Below are 19,805 nucleotides of genomic sequence, written 5' to 3'. Positions count from 1 at the left end.
TGTTGTGGTTCTGCATGGTCCTCCTGTTTCTTTTGGATTCCCATTAGGGTTAAGAAGCACAGATTCTGAAGCCAGATTTGAGTTCACATTTCTGTTCCATCACTTCTTGGCAGTTAACAGTGAGAGAGTCTCATAATGTCTGAACCTTAGCTTCCTCTGTACTTTACAGATCAGGAAGCTGAAGTTCAGAGACATTATACTTACCTGCCAGTGTCACTAGGTTATTGTGAAGATCTAATTAATGTTAATGTTTGTAAAATGTTTAGCATGGTGCCTTGCACATAGTAGGCACTGTAACAGTTTGGGCTTTGCTCCCAGAGCTGTATTTTCTAACCAAAAGATGAAAAACTTCATGGTGAGGGCTGAAAAAATTACCCTCTCTTCTTGGTCCCTTGTAACAGTTGGTACTTTTGTCCCAGTGACACAGATATGAGAGGATTGCTCAGGAGGCAGCCAGCATGGGGCTCCTGCTGCTGTCCACAACCCCAGCGGCTTGATAGCAAGCCATCTCACTCAGTCTCTGCATGGTTGCCACTAAACCACTGGGCCTTGGATTGTGCAGTCTGAGTGGCTTGTGCTTGGCATTGCCTCTGTCATCTGCTCAGGCAACACTGATACCCATTCTGGGTCTTGTTGCCTTGTCCTCTCAGAAGTAATTGACAGGAATAGCTGTTGACATTCAACACAGTTCCATCGGAGCGTCCTCTGCTTTGGCTGCACTAGCAGATGTCCAGATGCCTTTTTTTTCATGGGATGTTGGAAAAGAGGTTTGGTCTAAACAGGGAATAACTGCCACTTTTGCAGTCTTTTCTTCCCTCTCCTCCCAATAGCTTACTTGATTGCGTTTACTTGCTACAAATAGGGATACCAGCAACACATCTGCAAAGTTAAAAGTTAAGCCTGGATGATGGCAGATCAGTGTTGGCCAGCATCCAAATTGTCATCACTTTGAGTCGGTTGCCATGTGTTCAGGTAGAATTGAGAGTTCCAGAAGTTGTGTTCTTGAAAAAGAAAAGAGAATAACGTTCCTAGACAGGAAACAGTATTCAGAATAAACAGTTGTTCTGGAACTTTTTTTTCCTTTAAACCTCCAATATGCAGAGCCCTATATTAGGCATTTGAAAGTTGCCAGAGAAGTACAGGCCAGATGCAGAGACCAAGACTCACTCGCCATTGTACCTTTAGCACCTAGGTCTGCCTGGCACAGAGGAAGTACTCAGTGGTGCTGGTTGAATGAATGACTTCCTGCTACCTGAAGAGTGGTTCTCAACCCAGGCTTCTCGTAGCTAGAGCTGTTTGTGAGTCTTAAAATAGAAGACTCTGATTCTTTAGTCTGGGATGGGTTTCAAATACTTGAATTTAAGACTGCCTGAGTTTTTTGTTTGTTTGTTTTGTTTTTTTAAAAAAAGATGACCGGTAAGGGGGCCTTAACCCTTAACTTGGTGTTGTCAGCACGATGCTCTCCCAAGTGAGCTAATGGGCCATTCCTATATAGGGATCCGAACTCTTGGCCTTGGTGTTATCAGCACCACACTCTCCCAAGTGAGCCACAGGCCGGCCCCTAAGATTGCCTGAGTTTTCAATCTACCTTACCTTTTAGGGAAGAACCCCTTGTACTGATAATATAATTTTCTGAATAAGTTTACTTTTTTAGTCAACAAATACTGATGAAAATTAAATGAAAGTAATTTGCAAACTGTAGAGCCCCCTCTCCAGGCATGAAGTGTGGTCCCAGAGCACCCAGGGTTTATGTCTAGAAGTTGATCCCCACGTCTCTACTTCTGCTCTGAAATAGCCTGTGTAATGTGGGAGGAAAGGAGTGTTGACCTTAGAGATGAGGCTCAAAGCCAGCTGTACCCTTTCCTTATGGAACATGGAGGGAACAAGAATGCCTGCCCACCCAGCATGCAGGTGACATCACAGACAAAGTGTAGTGGCGGTAGAAGGTGCTTGTATTTTGATCAGTCTTATCCTGCTCCTGTCATATCATTTTGTTTGGGCTAAAAGTTCTAGAAGCGTTGTGGGGGTCTCCTTACACAGTAGCTCTGCCTTGCAGCCACCATCTGAACCTTCCCTCTGGTTCACAACCACAATTAAACATCCATTTCTGGAGGTTGACTTAGTTTTTGTACTAAGGGAGGTTTTGTTTGTAATGACCTGCCTGTCTGATGAGTCTGAGTATTTGGCTGGCCTTTCTGACTGAAGCAGCCTTTGAATTGATGCCTAGAATGCATACCTCCTGCTCCTTACCTGTCTTCTGAGTTGTAATAGGGCCTTTTCCCGCTGCTAGAAATTTCCATGCCATACCCCCTTACTCCCCACCCCCACCACCTCACATCACTCAATTGTTACTTCCTCAGGAAAGCTTTATCTGATACCACCCTACAAATGGTGTCAGACCCCCTATTATATTATCATAGCACTTATCACAGTAAGTTTAGTTGTATAAATGACAAGTGTAATGCCTTTCACTCGGCTCACATTTTGATTAATGTACTGCTTCCTATAAAATAAATTTTTTAAAAACATTAATGATCAACATCTATAAGCATTCCTTATTAAAAGACTGGCTTTATAACCTACCTTCTTTTTTTCTTTCCCAGTGCTCTTGAAATTCCGCACAGATAAAGGAAGAGATCCTAGTTCTGATACCTATGGGGAAGATTCTGAGTTGTTGCTCCAGATAAGAAATGATGTGCTTGACTCACTGGGTGTTAGTCCCGACCTGCTTCCCGAGGATTTTGTCAGGTCAGTCTCAGTATTTATCTCATTTAGCCTGGACAGATAAGTGTCTGTTTTCAGGATTTGCCTTAATTTGGAAAGATTTTTTTTTTTGGAAAGATCTTTTATGGAGACCCAAATCCCTGAGGAGAGACCCCTTTGCCACATTCTGCCAACTTCAGTAGACCTCTTTATCACCACTGGCATAACAGTATGTAAAAAATAAAGAGAGGTACAGTTCTGTTTTTTACAATGCATATTTTATATTCACATGGTTGAAAATTCAAAGTGGCTGGCCGGTCAGCTCAGTTAGTTAAAGGGTGATGTTACAACACCAGGGTCAAGAATTCCAATCCTCATACTGGCCTGCCACCCAAAAAAGAAGAAGAAAAGAAAATTCAAGGCAATATAAGATCTATAAACACTGTTCGGTACTTTTCTTTTTTCACTTTACATTATCTCACTATCTTTTGAGGATATGTCCAGATCAGTATGTACTTTACTTCCTCTTTTCTACAGCTCTGTAGTATTCCAGCATGTGGAGTGATATAGTTTATCGAACCAGTCACTTTCTCATTCAAGTTGTGTTCAGGCTTTTGTTATTGCATAATGCAGCAGTGTATGGCCTTGCGTCGTATGTGTGCAGGTATAACTAGGATAAATGAGTAGAGCGGGAGTTGCTGCATCAAGAAGATGTGATTTATCATTTGGTAGATATTACCACTTTGCTCTACATTGGCAGTTTATCAGTTTATACCCCCAGCAGTGTAGGCACCCATGTTCCCAGCGCCCTGTCCCTTGGGCACTGGGATGCTTTCACCTTATGTGACCAGTCTTTTGCTCTCCTACACAGTTAGGCTTAGGATTTGATTTGAGAAGACCAAATGGTGACTAGGTCATAAACTCCTTCCAACCAGTTCTGAGATCATCTGTTCAATTTAATTCTCTTTCTGTGTCTTTGGGGACTTCTAAACTCTGCTTTGCTGTGCTTCCAGGTTATAGCCATAATAATGATATTTCCAATCTTTTGAGCAGCTATTATGTACCAGGCACCAGGGTAGTTGCTTTATATACATGATCTCACTTAATTCTTAAAACAACTCATTTTATAGGTGAGGAAACTAAAGCTTAGAGAAGTTAAATGATTAGTCTAATGTTATATAGCTAATAACAGTAGCACCATGTATTTAAGACTGTGTTTCCTACATAGCCACATTTGTCACAACTATACCTTTAATTGTGTATTACTATTTTCCCATTATTTAAATGAAGAAACAGGTTCAAAAAGATATAGTCACTTGCCCAAGGTTTTAGTAAGTAGCCAACCAAGATCCTTCCCCAGGTCTCACCACACTACTATTCTCTGGTAGAAACATACTATCTTGATTTCTTTTCAACAGTAAAGTCAATCAGAGTCCCTTCCTTCTCTAGCCCCTTCTTTCTTCACTTCTGGCTGGGAACCCTGTTTAGATACTAGCAAACCCCATTTAGGACCAGCAGTGGTTTTTGAACCACCTGCAAAGCCCTGAACCAAAAACCCATCATCTAAAAATAGGCAGCAGTTTACAAGGTATGTTTGTAGCATTGGCACTGTGAGGTCAGGATTTGATGACACTTCAGGCATAGATGGGAGCCCCATCCTACCCCAACTCAGCCAGGCAGTCATCTCTTGGTGGAGGAAGGACCAGTGTGTGAGAAGCAAAATGTTGCCTGCTCTGTGTGCTTCACAGCAGGATGAGGGACTGGGTAATGCAGTTCCAACAGACACAGCGAGGCAGTCAGCAGCAAGCTGTGGCTGCTAAACATGCCCTGTGCTGGGTGCTGGGTAGTGAGCATGTAGCCGAGTGACTAATTTGGGCATTTAGAGTGATGAACGGTCTGGCTCTGCATCATCGGCCAGCAGAGTTGAAGGCCCTGCTTCCCAAAAGGGCAAAGCCACAGCCTAACGAGCTGCTGGCTGGTTTTCTCTCCGAAGTGTTTTCCTTTCCTGCCTATCCTCTTTAGGGAAACTGCTTTCCCATGTTTGGGTCTCATGTGCTTAGGCGCTTCAACTCTATTGCCTTTTAAATAAGAGGTGTTTGTGGCCTCTTAAAGTCTGTCTGTGGACAGGCGGTGAGATGACCTGAGATGGGATAGGGATGCTGGCAAGGAAATGAGCCGCTGCTGTCTTGCAGCTGAGCTACACTCACAAATTGCCCACTGCCACTGCTGAGTAGGGAAAGCTGTGCATGAGTCTCTGTTTCCTTCATCTGTTGGTGATCTGCTTGCACTGTCCTTTATGTTATTTATTCTCTTTTCAGAGAGCTTTATTGCTTTTCTGATTGTGAAAGTAACAGATACCCATTGCCAGAAATAAAATGGATCGCTTGTAATCCCAGCCAATGCTGACATTTCTGTGTCTAACCTTACAAACTTTTTTTTTTGTGGTGGTTGGCAGGTAGGAGGATCTCACAAACTTTTCTGCGTATATTTACTCATATTTTTTTCTCTTTTTAAATGTCAAAATGGGATCATGCTAATCTGTACTCTTTGATAGCCTTTTTTAAAGCATATCATGGACCTGTCTATATCCATAAGTACAAATTCATATCACTTGTATTTCATAATGTTTTTTGTCCATATATATGGTTATTTATTTAACCAATGACCTTATTGGTGGGTACTTAAGTTGTTTATAGTTTTTCACTATTATAAACACTTTTAAAATATTTTGTATATATATTTTTTGTTTTTTTTTCTTTTAGGTGAGTATATTTAAATCAAATAGTAATTTTTGCTGATAACACCAAAGTCCAGAGTTCCACTCCTGTACTGTCCAGCGGCCTCTCAGTGGCTCCTTTTTTTCAGTTGTTGTGGCTCCTTGCTGCTATGTGGGTCCGTGGGAGCCCTATTAGTGGTCTTGCTGGCCACCAAGGCCCTCTTCTCCCCTGCCACCTCTAAGCAACTCCATCCAAAAGGGCACAGCTGTGGCTTTTGCTGGCTCCTGCTCTGTGCGCTTGGCAGCTTCAGCCTTAAAGCAGCCTTGGCACGAAATGGTCCGAGTGGTGTTTTCTTTCTGTCATCATGGATTCTCCCGCCTTCATACACTCCGTAGGTCTCTCTTCCTCTTCCCCTGAGCTCTAGCAACCCCAGCTTGGCTGTTGTTGCTTTTTTATCGTTGTAAATTGGTTGACTTGTGGGAGAGAGTGACACTGGTGACTGTCTATTCTGCCATCTTGACCGGAAGCCTGCATATATTTTTAATATATATGGGATTTTTTTGTTTTTGTTTTTTAAAGATGATCGTTAAGGGGATCTTAACCCTTGAGTTGGTGTTATCAGCACCACACTCTCCCAAGTGAGCCACGGGCCGGCCCAATTTATATGTATTTTTATAAACACTTTTGACGAATATTTATAATTGGTATAACATAACTTTTACTGGGTTTAAAAATTTTTTATTGTGGCAAAATATACATAAAATTTACCATTTCATCTAGTTTTTGTTTTCTTTTATTTTTTTCCATTTCAACCATTTTTAAGTGTAAATTCATTGACATTTAGTGCATTCACATTGTTGTGCTATCATCACCACTGTTTATCTCCAGAATATTTTCATCATCCCAGACTGTAACTTTGTACCCATTAAACACTAACTTCCCGGGCCGGCCCGTGGCTCACTCGGGAGAGTGTGGTGCTGATAACACCAAGGCCCCGGGTTCGGATCCAATATACAGATGGCCGGTTCGTTCACTGGCTGAGCGTGGTCCTGACAACACCAAGTCAAGGGTTAAGATCCCCTTACCGGTCATCTTTAAAAAAAAAAACACTAACTTCCCATTCTCCTCTCCTCCTAGCCCCTCAAGTATACTTTCTTTCTGGTATACTAGTCTACTGGTAACCTGGTAACCTCTAGTACAGTTTCTGTCTCTATGAATTTGACTATTCTAGGTACCTTATATAAGTGGAATCATACAGTCTTTGTCCTTTGTGAACTTTCTGGGTTTTATTTATGTATTTATTTATTTTTGTGGCTGGCTGGTATGGGTAACTGAACCCTTGAACTTGGTGTTAAAAGGCCACACTCTAACCAACTGAACTAACTGGCCAGCCCCTGGTTTTTAAATTACATAAGTAAGATATGTGATTGTTATGGAAAAATCAGATGGTACAGAATAAACTCAAAGATAAAAATGGAAGTCACTCATAATTCCCTTACCCAGAGAAACCACTGACCATTTGGTGTTATATCTATCACAGCATATATAAAATCAACAAAATCCTTTGTATATTAAAATAAACTCATAATATTCATTGTTAGCAAGCATTGTTGAAAAAGGTGCAACCTCTTTAGGAAGCAGTTTGGAGATATTTATGAGTCTTTAAAATGTTCCCTCTTTGGCCAAGTAATTCTGCTCCTTGGTAATGAGAATATACCCTGAAGAAATAATGTCAAATAATGTGAGCAAACACTATGTACAGAAGATACTCATTATCATATTATTTATAAGAGAAATTGAAAACGCATTAAAGAGCTCGTGATACAGAACAAGGCAATATTATGCAGGGGTTAAAAATTATGTTTATTATGTAAAAGTCACGCATATAGAAAAGTTGAGAGAATAGTACAGTGGTATTCAGCTGTATTTGATTAACATTTTGTTTTTATTTTGTGGGGGTTGGGGCATTATGATGACATCATACTTAATATAGTTGAGGGGCTGGCTGGTTAGCTCAGTTGGTTAGAGCACAGCCTTAGGAAACACCAGGGTCATGGGTTCGGATCCCCATACTGGCCAGCTGCCAAAAAAAAAAAAAAAGAAGAAAGAATATAGTTGAGTGTTAAACAAGTGGGAGTTAAAGGTTCTGCCCGCCCACTTATAAGCTGGCTGGTTAGCTCACTCGGTAGAGTGTGGTACTAATAACACTGAGATCAAGGGTTCAGATCCTGATACCAGCCAGTTGCCAAAGAAAAAAAAAAGTGAAAAACTGGGTATAACTTTTGACTTCACAAAATCTTAACTACTAATAACCTACTGTTGACCCGAAGCCTTACCAATAACAAATAGTTAATTAACATATATTGTGTATGTTATATATATTATATACTGTATTTTTACAATAAAGTAGGCTAAATAAAAGAAAATGTTGTTAAGAAAATCATAGGAAAGAGAAAATACATTTTCAGTACTGTACTGTATATTTATTGAAAACAAATCTGCTTATAAGTGTACTCACAGTTCAAATCCATGTTGTTCAAGGATCAACTGTACATCAAAGTTCATGTGTTGCTTTTGGTTCTTGTATCTCTTTTAATCCAGAGTAGGGTTTGGCAAACTGTAGCTTGCCACCTGTTTTTGTAAATAAAGTTTTATTGACACACTCATTTACATATTATCTGTGACAGCTTTTGTGCTATAGATGAGTTAAATAGTTGCAATAGAGACCATATGGCCTATAAAGGCAAAAATATTTATTTGGTTCTTTACAGAGAAAATTTTCCAACTCCTGATCTAGAATAGTTTGCCAGGTTTTTGAAGACTCCAGGCTAGTTATCTTGTAAAATATTGGTGATGTTTGTTTTGTCTAATTCAATTTTTATTACTTAGACTTATTTAAAGTAAAATTTATTCTTGTTTCCTCATGGTGCATTTTTTAAAAATTTACATATGGTAAAATTTATTCCTTTTTGTTATACGATTCTATGAGGTGAGGGGATTCTGGGTTTTTTTGTTATTTTGTTTTTTCAGTTCTGTGAATTTTTATAAAAGTATAGAATTGTGTAATCACCACCACAATCAAGATACAGAGCTGTTTCATCACGCCAAAAAATTCTCTTGTGGTAGGGCTGGCCCGTGGCTCACTCTGGAGAGTGTGGTGCTGATAACACCAAGGCCACGGGTTCGGATCCTATATAGGGATGGCCGGTTAGCTCACTGGCTGAGCATGGTGCTGACAACACCAAGCCAGGGGTTAAGATCCCCTTACCGATCATCTTTTTTAAAAAAACAATTCCCTTGTGGTGCCTTGTAGTCAGCTCCTTTCCAACCTGCAACCACTGATCTATCCCTGTAGTTGCCTTTTCCATGATATGACATAGATGGAATCATATAGCATGTAGTCTTATGAGCCTAGCTTATCTTAGCTCAGTGCATTTGAGATTCATTCTCAAATGATTGTGGTATAAAATCAATAACTCATCTCGTTTTACTGCTGAATAGTATTCTGTTGTATGGATATACAAGTTTGTCTGTTCACCAGATAAAGAACATTATGGTTGTTTTTTGACAATTATGACTAAAGCCACTATAAACATTCATGTGTTTTTGTATGAACATATGTTTTCATATTCTCTAGGGTGTATAATTGCTGAGTCATATGGTCTATGTTTAACATTTTGAGGAAGTGCCAAACTGTTTTTCACAGTGGCCACACTACTTTACAATCTTACCAGCAATATATGAGGGTTCCAGTTTCTCCACATCCTTGCCAACAAGTTTTACTGTGTATTTTAGCCTTTGTAGGTATTAAGTTGTATCTCACTGTGGTTTTCTTTGCATTTATGATGTAGAACATCTTTTCATGTGTTTTTTGTTTGTTTGTTTTGGCAATTTGTATATCTTCTTTGGAGAAATGTTTATTCTGATTATTTGCCCCCTTTTTTGGCAGCTGGCTCTATCTGCACATTGTTAAATTGTAAGAGTTTTCCATATATTCTGGATACAAGTCCCTTATCAGATATACGATTTGCAAATATCTCCCATTCTCTAGGTTGTCTTTTCACTTTCTTGATGGTGGTATCTTTCAAAATACAAGCTTTATATTTTTATGAAATAGTTTTTCTTTTTTTCACATGTGCCTTTGGTATGATAGATAAGAAATCATTGCCTAATTTACCAAAGTCACAAAGGTTTATTTTTCTATGTTTTCTTCTAAAAGTTTCATGCCTTAGCTCTTACTTAGATCTGTGATCCATTTTGAGTTGATTTTTGTACATGGTATGAGGTAGGGGTCCAACTTCATTCTTTTGTGTGAGGAGATTCCAGCACCATTTGTTGAAAAGACTTTTCTTTTCCCATTGAATGGTCTTGGCATCCTTAACAAGTCAGTTGACCATGTATGTAAGATTTTATTTCTGGTCTCAGTTTTCTTCAGTTGATCTGTGTGTTTGTTTTTATGCAAATACATGTTGTCTTGATTCCTATAGCTTTTGTAGTAAGATTTGAAGTGTGAGTTCTCCAACTTCTGTTCTTTTCAAGATTGTTTTGAGTATTCTCAATATTTTACACTCCCGTGTGAATTCTAGCATAGATTTTTCCATTTCTACAAAAAAGGCAGCTGGAATTTTGATAGGGATTATGTTGAATATGTAGATAAATTTGGGGAGTGTTGCCATCTTAATAATATTAAGTTTTCCAGTTTGTGCACATGGGATATTTTTCCATTTGTTTATGTCTTCTTAATTTCTTTTAACAGTGTTTTATGGTCTTCAGAATATAAGTTTTGCACTTCCTTTGTTAAATTTATTCCTAAGTATTTTATTCTTTTGGGTGCTATCATAAGTGGAATTGTTTTCTTAATTTCATTTTCAGAATGTTCATTGCTAGTGTATAGAAATACAATTGATTTTTGTATATTGATCTTGAATCCTGCAACTTTGCTGAACTCATTCAGTAGTTCAAATAGTTTTTCTGTGGATTCCTTAGGACTATTTTCTATACACTAGATTATGTTATCTTTGAATATGCATTACTTCTTCCTTTCTGATCTGGAAGTCTTTTATTTCTTTTTCTTTCCTTAATTGCCCTGGCTCTAACCTCCAGTTCAATGTTGAATATAAGTAGTGAGAGCAGACATTCCTGTCTAGTTCCTGATCTTAGGGAGAAAGCTTTCAGTCTGTCATCATTAACTATGGTGTTGGGTGTGGATTTTTAATAGATTGATCCCCTTTGTCAGGTTGAGGAAGTTTTCTTCAACAATCTATTCTTAGTTTGTTGAGTGTTTTTTCTCTTTTTAATCATGAAAGGGTGCTTGATTTTGTCACGTGTTTTCTGTGTCTATTGAGAAGATCATGTGGTTTTTGTCCTTTATTCAGTTAATATGAAATACTACATTGATGTTTTTCATGTGTTAAACCAACCTTGCATTCCTGCCATTAATCTCACTTAGTCATGGTATGTAATCCTTTATATACGTTGCTGGTTTGGTTTACTAGTATTTTGCTGAGGTGATATACCTTGTTAAAGAGAAAAAAAGTGGGGGAAAAAAAGAAACAATTGTATAGTATGATCACACAGAATATAGATATAATTTTTAAAAACATAAAAGGAAAAATACTCCCACATTTCATTATCTTTGAGTAGTTGAACTATGGATGATGAGTTTTGCTTTGCTGTATTTCTCTGTATGTTTTAGAGCTCTGTAGTGGACCTTGATAAGCAGGAAGAAAAGATACTTCTGTGGTTGGATAGAATGGGAATGTGCTTGTCCTGGCCAGGGTGTAAGGAGATGGGTACCCTCAAACACAGTTGGTGGGAGTAGGGATGGATACAGCCTTTTCGGTGGGCATTTTGGCAATACATATCAACACCTAGCTAGCCATCATATATTTCAAAATTCACCTTAAGCAATTACTTGGGCACCTGTGCCAGGATGTGTGGTTGTAGTGTTGAACAGCTTAAGTATTCATCATTAGGTTACAGAACAGAAAAAATAAGTTGATACTACTTGTATTTAAAATTATGTTTAGATATGTGTACTTGTAAAAAATGTCTAGAAAGGTGTGCACCACACTAAGATTGGAGGTGGTCTCCTGGTGATAGGTTTACTTAGGGAGGCATTCCCTTTGGCGTGTCCGTGTTCCAGTTTGCTTAGTTAACAAACACCTTTGTGTTCAAGGGTAGGAACTGGCAGAGCCCACTTCCTCTGGGAATGTGGTAGAAGAAAGTGTTTTGCTCTTCAGGATGGATGATTGGAGGGGTAGGTGACAGCATCAGCTAAAATTTGCCCTCTGAATGCCCCATCCGGACCCAGAAGAGCTGGTTTTTGTGTGGGTTGTGAAAACTTTTTCTGCCTCGTGCTTTAATTTCAGGCCCCAGATTTCCCATGCATCTTACATGTTAACACAGGCCTGCTCCCTGACATTTATCTAGGAATAACATGTAACCCACCACCCATTATCAGTAAGAAGAAAATTGCAAGAAGAGAATTACAAGAATGTGACCGGGGCACTGAAACATCTGATAGTTGTAGGACCTTATTTTTAGGAAGCACAGATATAGTCTTTCTTTCCTTTAATGAAATGGGGGGGGGGGAGTGTGAAAAAATTCCTGCTTGCCAAAGTTCAGAGGTCTTTCCCAACCACTTATGAACCCCGATCAGATTTAATTTTCATGCCTGGATGCCAGCATTAGCATTGCAGTCTGAATAGACAACTCCTGGTAGGAAGTGTTTTTATTTGAGAGAGCCCACTACGGAACTTTTCCAAATGTCATATCAGCACTCCTACTTCCTAGTACTCCATTTCACTTGTCTTCTCTTTTAGGTACTGCTTCTCTGAGATGGCCCCAGTGTGTGCAGTGGTTGGAGGGATCTTGGCACAGGAAATTGTGAAGGTAAAAAGTTGCTGTGGAGTAGAAGTTAGTTGATGTTATGTATGTGCCGACAGAGATAACCAAGGACTGTCTTAGAGAGCTTTCCCTGATCCCACTCATCCTGTTTCATGCCCTACCCTTTCCCACTCCATTCCCATGCTCTCCAGCCCATCCAAATGACCTTTGAGTGCCTAATCTGTGCTAAGCCCAGAGCTGGACTTAGTGCCTTTAAGGTGCTATCTACTGTCCCTTAACTATACCTATCATGTTTGTCAGGTATTCTGCTTCTCACACTCTATGAAATGGGTATTATTGTGATCCCCATTTGAGAGGAAGACACTGAGGTCCAGAAAAGGGACTCTAAGAACTGTGCTTTTAACCTATCTTATACAGTTTTTTTTCCATACATCACCATGGCATCAAAGCTCCTCTCTTTAACCCACACACCATAGGTATTTGTAGAGAAGGAGGAAAATCAATGTGTGTGGAGAAAAAAAGAAAAAAATGTTCAGAACACGTCCACTATGCCAGGAGTCCCACAGGCTCTTTGCAGGGTGACTCGTGACCACATTAAGTAGGTGTTTTTTATCTGTCTCAGAAGGGAAGTATCTTATGCTGGATCACATAACCAATACCTAGCACTGCCTTTAGAGTCTCTTCTGCAACGTTTGGGTTGCTGAAGCTATAGGACACCCCCAAATATATTTTACTTTCTTTGGAGACTTTGATATTTGCCCAAAGATGTTAAATTTGCCTTTTGTAGATTCTCACTTGCTTTAGTGAAATTGTAATGATTTGTTCTTTTCTTTTGTGGGATGGACTCATGCCTGGTCAGATGGTTTCCCAAGTCCATGTACATGTCAAGTTTGAGTTTAGGAGGACAATGTGGAGACCCAGCCTTACCACTTTGTCTTGGGATCTGTAAATTTGCCCTGGAGACATTGACTCAATTTGATAGTCACACCATTTTCTTAAGGCTACTTTTTTCTCTCTTCTTTCCTGGTCATTCTCTCTGGACTAAATTATTCCTCTACCCTAATCTAATCTGCTTCTACATTATAGGTGCTGTATTAATCTGTTCCTGTTACTTATAACAAAATATATGGAACAGGGTAATTTATAAAGAAAATGAAATGTATTGCTTACAGTTTCAGGGGCTAGCTAGTCCAGAGTCCAGGGAACACATCTGGTGAGGGTCTTGGTGGTGACTTCAGTGACAGCAGGTTATCACATTGTGAAAATGGCAGAGCAGAGAAAGCGAGAGAGAGATAGAGACAGACTCTCCTCTCTTCTTTTAAAGCCCTCAGAACCACGCCCCTGACCACCATTTTTAATCCATTCACTACTGCACGGTCCTACAATCCAATCACCTCTTCAAGGCTCCACCTTTCAATTACCATAATAGGATTTCTCACCCTCTTAACAGTCACAGTGGGGGACAAATTTCTAATACATAAAACTTGGGGGACACAATTCAAGCTTCAGTGCGTTTGGGAGGACGTAATTCAAGCTTCAGTTTGTTTTGGGGAGATATAATTCAATCCACTACAGGTGCCAAAGAGGGGAAAGAAGAGAAGTATGTAATGGCCATACCTGTTCCCTTGTTCACACCTTCTGCTTAGCCCAGAGTGATGTGAAAATTTCAGTTTATATGGCCAGTTGGAAATTGGTAGTGGCCGCCCAGAGGACTGTATTGAGGATTCTGAGGCTGCCTGTAGACAGACTCTGCAGGAAAGAAAGCAATGACGGAAAAGCCATAAGGTGGGGAATGGGAACTTACATGTCTTTGTAGCCTATAATGATGACACTACCACCACTAGTAATAATACATTTATTGAAAGCCCACTATGTACCACACAAAGACTGTATTCTTTATGTGGATAAATTCACTTTATCTCACAAAAACCCTATGAGGTAGGAACTGTTTTGATCCCTAATATATACAAGAGGAACTGAAGTGCAGAGAAGTGAAATTGCTTGCCCAAGCTAGTAAGTGGTAGAACCTGGATTTAAGACCAGGCAGTCTGGTTTCCGAGCCTGTGCTCTTCACCACTTGGCACTTGTGTCTCAGGTGTTGTCCCTGAATGGCACCCATGTCCAGAGACTGTGCATGGACCCCAGTGCTGCTGTCCTTGTACCCTCAGTCTCACTTCTGTATATCCCCTTGAGAAGCTACTCCCTGAGTTTTTCATGTGGGATGGAGATTGGAGTTCGAGGCAAGTGGCCTTGACACCACTGTTTGTGGTGGCTTCTCTCCATCCCAATCCTGTTGCAACCCCCTTCTTTCTGCCTGCTGGGGACAGCTGTTGCCCAGCATCTTGTTTCTGTTTATCCCAGATAGCCAGAGTACTCTGCATTCTTGGTTGCTGGGTGTGTTTGGAATCTTCTCCTACCCCATCTTGCTTGGGAAGCACTTTACCTTTTGCCCCATGTTTACCCCATGCTCTGCTCTCTTATGCCTGCCACTCCCCCTTACTTATATCACAGTTCCAGCCTTCAGCCAGCTGGCAGGAGGATCCTACAATCTGAGGACCTCAGTCTCTCCGTTCTCTCATGAGGCACTATTTGACTACCTATAAAAAATAAATATCAGGAGATGGAGGGCATAAGTCTGTTCCCTTAGAATTATCTTTTGGTTTTTTTTTCCTTTTTTACGTTCTTCCAGACACCATATTTTATATGTCCATTGTCATGTCATGCTTACTTAAGTTTAAATCCTCCTTCCTTTCTCCCCATCCCTACTGTCCATGGCAGGTCTCTCTGCCTGCAGTAGTAGAGATGATAGTGAAAGCAGCAGCCACACCAGGCTCGATGTTAAAACATGTCCCATCTCATGTAACCTGGGTTTGAGGGTTTGGGAGTTCCATCTGTGGGGTGTTGGGCCCTTCCACCTGGCTGAGTGTGTGGCATCTGCACATATTGGTAAAGGACCCTGGCCCCCATTAGTAATAACAGCTCTTACTTATTGAGAATTTACTGCATGCCATTATAAGCCTGATTGAGTTTTGTTCTCACCAAAAACTCTAGCAGGCAGGGGCTATTTATTTGCCCATTTTATATGCAGACTCAGAGAAGCAAACCTATATCTAATCCAAGCTCCGTGTGGGCAAGAACTTTCTCAGAATCCTTAATATCTAGAATAATACCTGTCACAGAGTAGATGCTCAATAAATTTTCCTTGGCTGAGTGGCTGAATAACCACTTGAGGTAGATAAAATCTTCCCCATTTTACAGACACGGAAATGGAATAGGATTGGCTTTTAATTCTAAGAGGGGCAGTTCAGAATGTTTAAAACCTGTTTCTAACCTCCTCCAGGAGGTCACCTTCCTTGTAAATGATGAGCATGGTGCTTCCAGGAACCACTAAACTCTGCCCTGGCAGCTTTACTTAGGTGATATCCTCTTTATTTATTTATTTTTCTAATTAATTAATTTTTTAAAAGATGACCCAGTAAGGGGATCTTAACCCTTGACTTGGTGTTGTCGGCCCCACACTCTCCCAAGTGAGCCACAGGCTGGCCCTATCTCCTCTTTAAATGATAGCTTGTAGTGAAGTTCCAACTCTTTTTGGGTTAAGCACCCCTTTGAAAATTCACTGACACCTATGAACCCTTTCCTCAGATAAATATATGTACACACATGAGAGCATGTAAGGTCTGACCCCATCTTTAAAAGTGCTCTATCCTGGTAACCCCACAAGATAATCACCATTTCTATAGCTGAATGGCATTGCCTAGGCACTCTGGATCCCAGCCCTGGCCCACCTGTGGAAGGCCGGCAGCACTGTGTCCTCATGGAAGAGCTGCCTTCTGCATCAGTGTGTCCCCCTATTAAATTCGTCCCCTCAGGTGATGAAGGCTGCAGCCTAAAAAGTGTTGAAATGAATCGCTTCCTTTCTCAGTTGAATAGTCATAAATAATTATTGCTGCCGTTTGCCCAGTGGTGCTACTCTGTGCTAACCATTGTTTTAGATATTTGAGGTATATCATCTCTCTTAATCTCCAGGATAATACATTTGTTATTCTCATGTTACCTGGGTAAAGTACGTACAAAGAGGTTAAATGATCTGCCCAAGGACATGCTGCTGGTGAGGACCAGAGCATGACAATCAAAATTGTCAACAGACATTGCCAAATAGCCCTGGGGAGCCAAATGAGAACCACTGCTCTAGACTGCTTTTTTAAGATCTTTTTTTTTTTTTTTTTTTTTTCCTTTCCTCCATTTATCCCTTTTAAAGGACTTGAGCTGAACCCTCTTTTTATTTTTCTCCCCAGGCCCTGTCTCAAAGGGACCCTCCTCACAACAACTTCTTCTTCTTCGATGGCATGAAGGGGAATGGGATTGTGGAATGCCTTGGCCCCAAGTGAACCCAAGCCTTGGCAGCCCCAGAGATGCTGAACTGCAGCATACCCACATGTATTCCCTGTCCCCTGCCCCCCACAGAGGCATCTCCAGACAGGGAGAAGGGAAGTCATTGGCCCAATACAAAGCGTTTCCTGAGAGCAAAGTGTCGATGGGCTGCTGTCTCCATTCCAGCACTGCTCGGGACTGTTTGCCACCCCAGGACTGCTAGCTCCCCTGAGTGGTGATCGCCTCGAAACACCACTCTGACATCTCTGTCCTGGTGCCATCTCGGCGTCACCAGACCTCTGGGGTATTGTTGGAGATGCCTGCCAGGAAACAGCACAGCACACCTTGTTGCTTAGGAGCCTCTTGCCACCCTCTTGGACTTATTCCCTGCCTGATGTCATACAAAGAAAAACATGACTTCAGGTGGGGAATAAGCTCAGATCTAGTGAAACGTCATGGAACCACAATTCCAAATACAGACAGGTGCCCTGAAGAAGAAAAACTATGACAAGTGGAATGTATTTCCTCCAAAGTTTGAGATCCTGAAAAACAACAGGTGGCATCTGTTGTGCTGTTCTTGAGTTTTAGTTTAGGATTAGTCGAGTTCCAGCCTGGATTTTGGAAGAGGGGAAATGTTACCAAGTCCTCTTGGATATTAGAGTGAGACCTTGCAAGTTGAATATTATTGGGAGAGTTAGTTTTAAAAAGGCAGGTTCCTGGGTCCTACTCCTGGAGCTTCTGGGCTGGGACAGAGGAGCCTGCCGTTTTGACAGGATCCCAGTCACTGAGGTGGCACAGACCACTCTGGAGGCTGTTGCATTTAAGGGCTGCCTCAGTCCTTCATTTACCCCCTGTATTGCAGCTGTTTGTGTTTTATATATTTTCTAGATTTTCCTTGGTTCTTTAAAAAGGAATGATAGAAATAAAGTTATTTGCTTTAGGATTGGCTTGTTTTTCTTTCACTTTAGAAACACCTTCTGACAGGGATGATCCTACCAATTGCCTTGTTAGACCTGAAGAAATATCACTTCATGCTTTGACATGACTTGAAGATTCCTCTCGGCACTCACCATATCTGCCACCAAGAGTTAGATTGCTCAAATTGTACAGCATGTAGAAGCTTCTGGCTCCAGTTGTCTGTTGAATAATTCAGCTAAATAGTGGCTGTTTTCAGTGGCAAGAATTAAAATAATAATGAAAAAGAAGTGAAACAGGTGATACTGATACTACCATCTATTTAGATTCTCTGTGTGCCAGGCATTGATTATATAGAGTAAGAGTGGGTGATGGTCCCATTTTAAAATTAAGTGAGGCTTAAGTAATGTGCCCAAAGTCCCATGGTTGGTAAGGGTCAGAGCTTTCACTGGAACACCAGGTTTGTCTTGACTCAGCAGCCGGAGCATGTTCCAGTTCATGTCACTTTTCTCATGTTTCTCTTTGATGTAAAATTGTGGAAGGTTCGGATAAATCAGTCCCTTTCCTATTTCAATCCTGCTGTAGTCAGCGGGAAAAAAACTGGTCTCTGCTAGGAGAAGGAACTCGACTCCCCAACGCTCTGTCACCCCTGCTCCCACCCTAGGTGAGACTAGCCTGCATTTCTGGAGGGGGCTCCTTCCTGGGCACCATTAGTGCAGTTGGTGGTGGCGCCAGGATCAGCAGTTTTATTGACACGTGAATCTCACAAGGGCTTGGGCTAATTATACCCTTGACTTTGCAATGTGCAACCTTGGTCACAAGAGGGAGCAGTTGTGTCTGGATGGATAAAAACAAAATTGTCAGAATCTTCTCTGAAGCTTCACAAACGTGTGTGTGTGCGTGTGCATGTGTGTGTGTGTGTGTGTGTAGATCTCAGGGAATGAACCCTACAAACTTTTCTCCCTGTACCTCTAATGGCAGAGATTGAGTCACCCAGAGAGGACCCCTTGGGCTTTGGGGGTGGGTAGTGCTTGAAGCTGCCAGCCCCAGGCAGGAAATGTCTTTATTCTTGTTTCTTCAAAGTTCATGTACTCCCATATTACATGTTTGTATTATCATAAAAATGGATTTCCCTGAGTCTCCAGGAAGGTGCACAATGATTACCCTGTGATTTCTAGTACCTCCAGGAAGCATGTTGCCCACCTGGGAAGGAGGATCTAATTTATGAAGGTAACCAATGCTTTTGGGATGCTGGAGTTACCAATGAAAGAAAACATGACCCACCTTTGATGCTGCCAGGTTTTTCCACTTCATACCACACTTCTCTTGTCTCTGCTGTGTATAGTAACCAAATTGTTAAGTGCTTAATTAGTGTTGAGAATGTCGAAGCCTTACACATTCTAGGAAAATAGGTGCTACTCAGGTAATACACACAAAGGTAAAAAATTGCTAGACATGGGCTGGCTGGTTAGCTCGGTTGGTTAGAACGCAGCCTTGTACCACAAGGTCATGGGTTCAGCTCCCCATACTAACCAGCTGCCAAAAAAAAAAAGAAAAAAAAAATTGCAAGACACTAGAAAGTTCTCAGTCTTATCACCCCTATGTTTTTGTAGTTTCCCTTTGCATTGTAGAGCTTTTTGGCAGTTTTTTGCATTTTGGGGTTAAATATCTGTTGAGGTATGTCCTATTAGCCTCTTTACAGGTGCAGAAGTGGAGGCTTAGGTTGCAGTTGGCAAGTCAAAAGAATTTAATAATAATAGCTAATACTCATTATGCTTATGCTACCTGCCTGGTAGCTTTTGAAATACCTGTGCTTAGATTTTCTATCTTTTGGCAGCTAGCCAGTACAGGGATCAAATTCTGGACCTTGGTATTATTAGCACCATGCCCTAACCAACTGAGCTAACCAGCTAGCCCTAAAATATTTGTACTTTGAATTTTTTGGATCCTCACGGCAATCCCATGGGGGTAGGTATTGTTTTCATGCCTATATTGCAGATAAGGAAACAGCCTCACCTCACAAGTAAGTGATGGAACAGTGGTTGACTGGGACATGCAGTATATTTAGTAGATATTTATTTAGTGGCACTGCTTCTTAGCTCAGTGAGAACAAGGAGACTCGGGCCTTGCCTTCACAAGCTCTGAGACTCAGTAGTTACTGGAAAACATCACCCAAGCCCAGGTGCTGAGGAAGGGCCTTCAGCTGAGTCCAGAAGGGCAAGCAGGTTTGGCTTTTAACCTTGTAAA

At 40.9% G+C, this 19,805-nt stretch overlaps 1 protein-coding gene across 1 annotated transcript in view; it reads left to right on the top strand.

Annotated features, from left to right (window-relative positions):
- The window catches only part of SAE1 (SUMO1 activating enzyme subunit 1), a 70,203-nt gene extending 52,617 nt beyond the window's left edge, over positions 1-17,586 (top strand). The window contains exons 7-9 of the mRNA XM_063111084.1: positions 2,604-2,748; positions 12,245-12,314; positions 16,568-17,586. Of these exons, the coding sequence (XP_062967154.1) occupies positions 2,604-2,748; positions 12,245-12,314; positions 16,568-16,660 (308 nt within the window). The 3' untranslated portion in view covers positions 16,661-17,586. The remainder of the gene's footprint in view (positions 1-2,603; positions 2,749-12,244; positions 12,315-16,567) is intronic.
- Positions 17,587-19,805: the final 2,219 nt, after the last annotated feature.

The sequence above is a fragment of the Cynocephalus volans genome, chromosome 10 (genome assembly GCF_027409185.1).
Source record: "Cynocephalus volans isolate mCynVol1 chromosome 10, mCynVol1.pri, whole genome shotgun sequence".
NCBI lineage: Eukaryota > Metazoa > Chordata > Mammalia > Dermoptera > Cynocephalidae > Cynocephalus > Cynocephalus volans.
The sequence above is the reverse complement of the archived record's forward strand: the minus strand, read 5'-3'. Positions and strand labels throughout refer to the sequence as shown.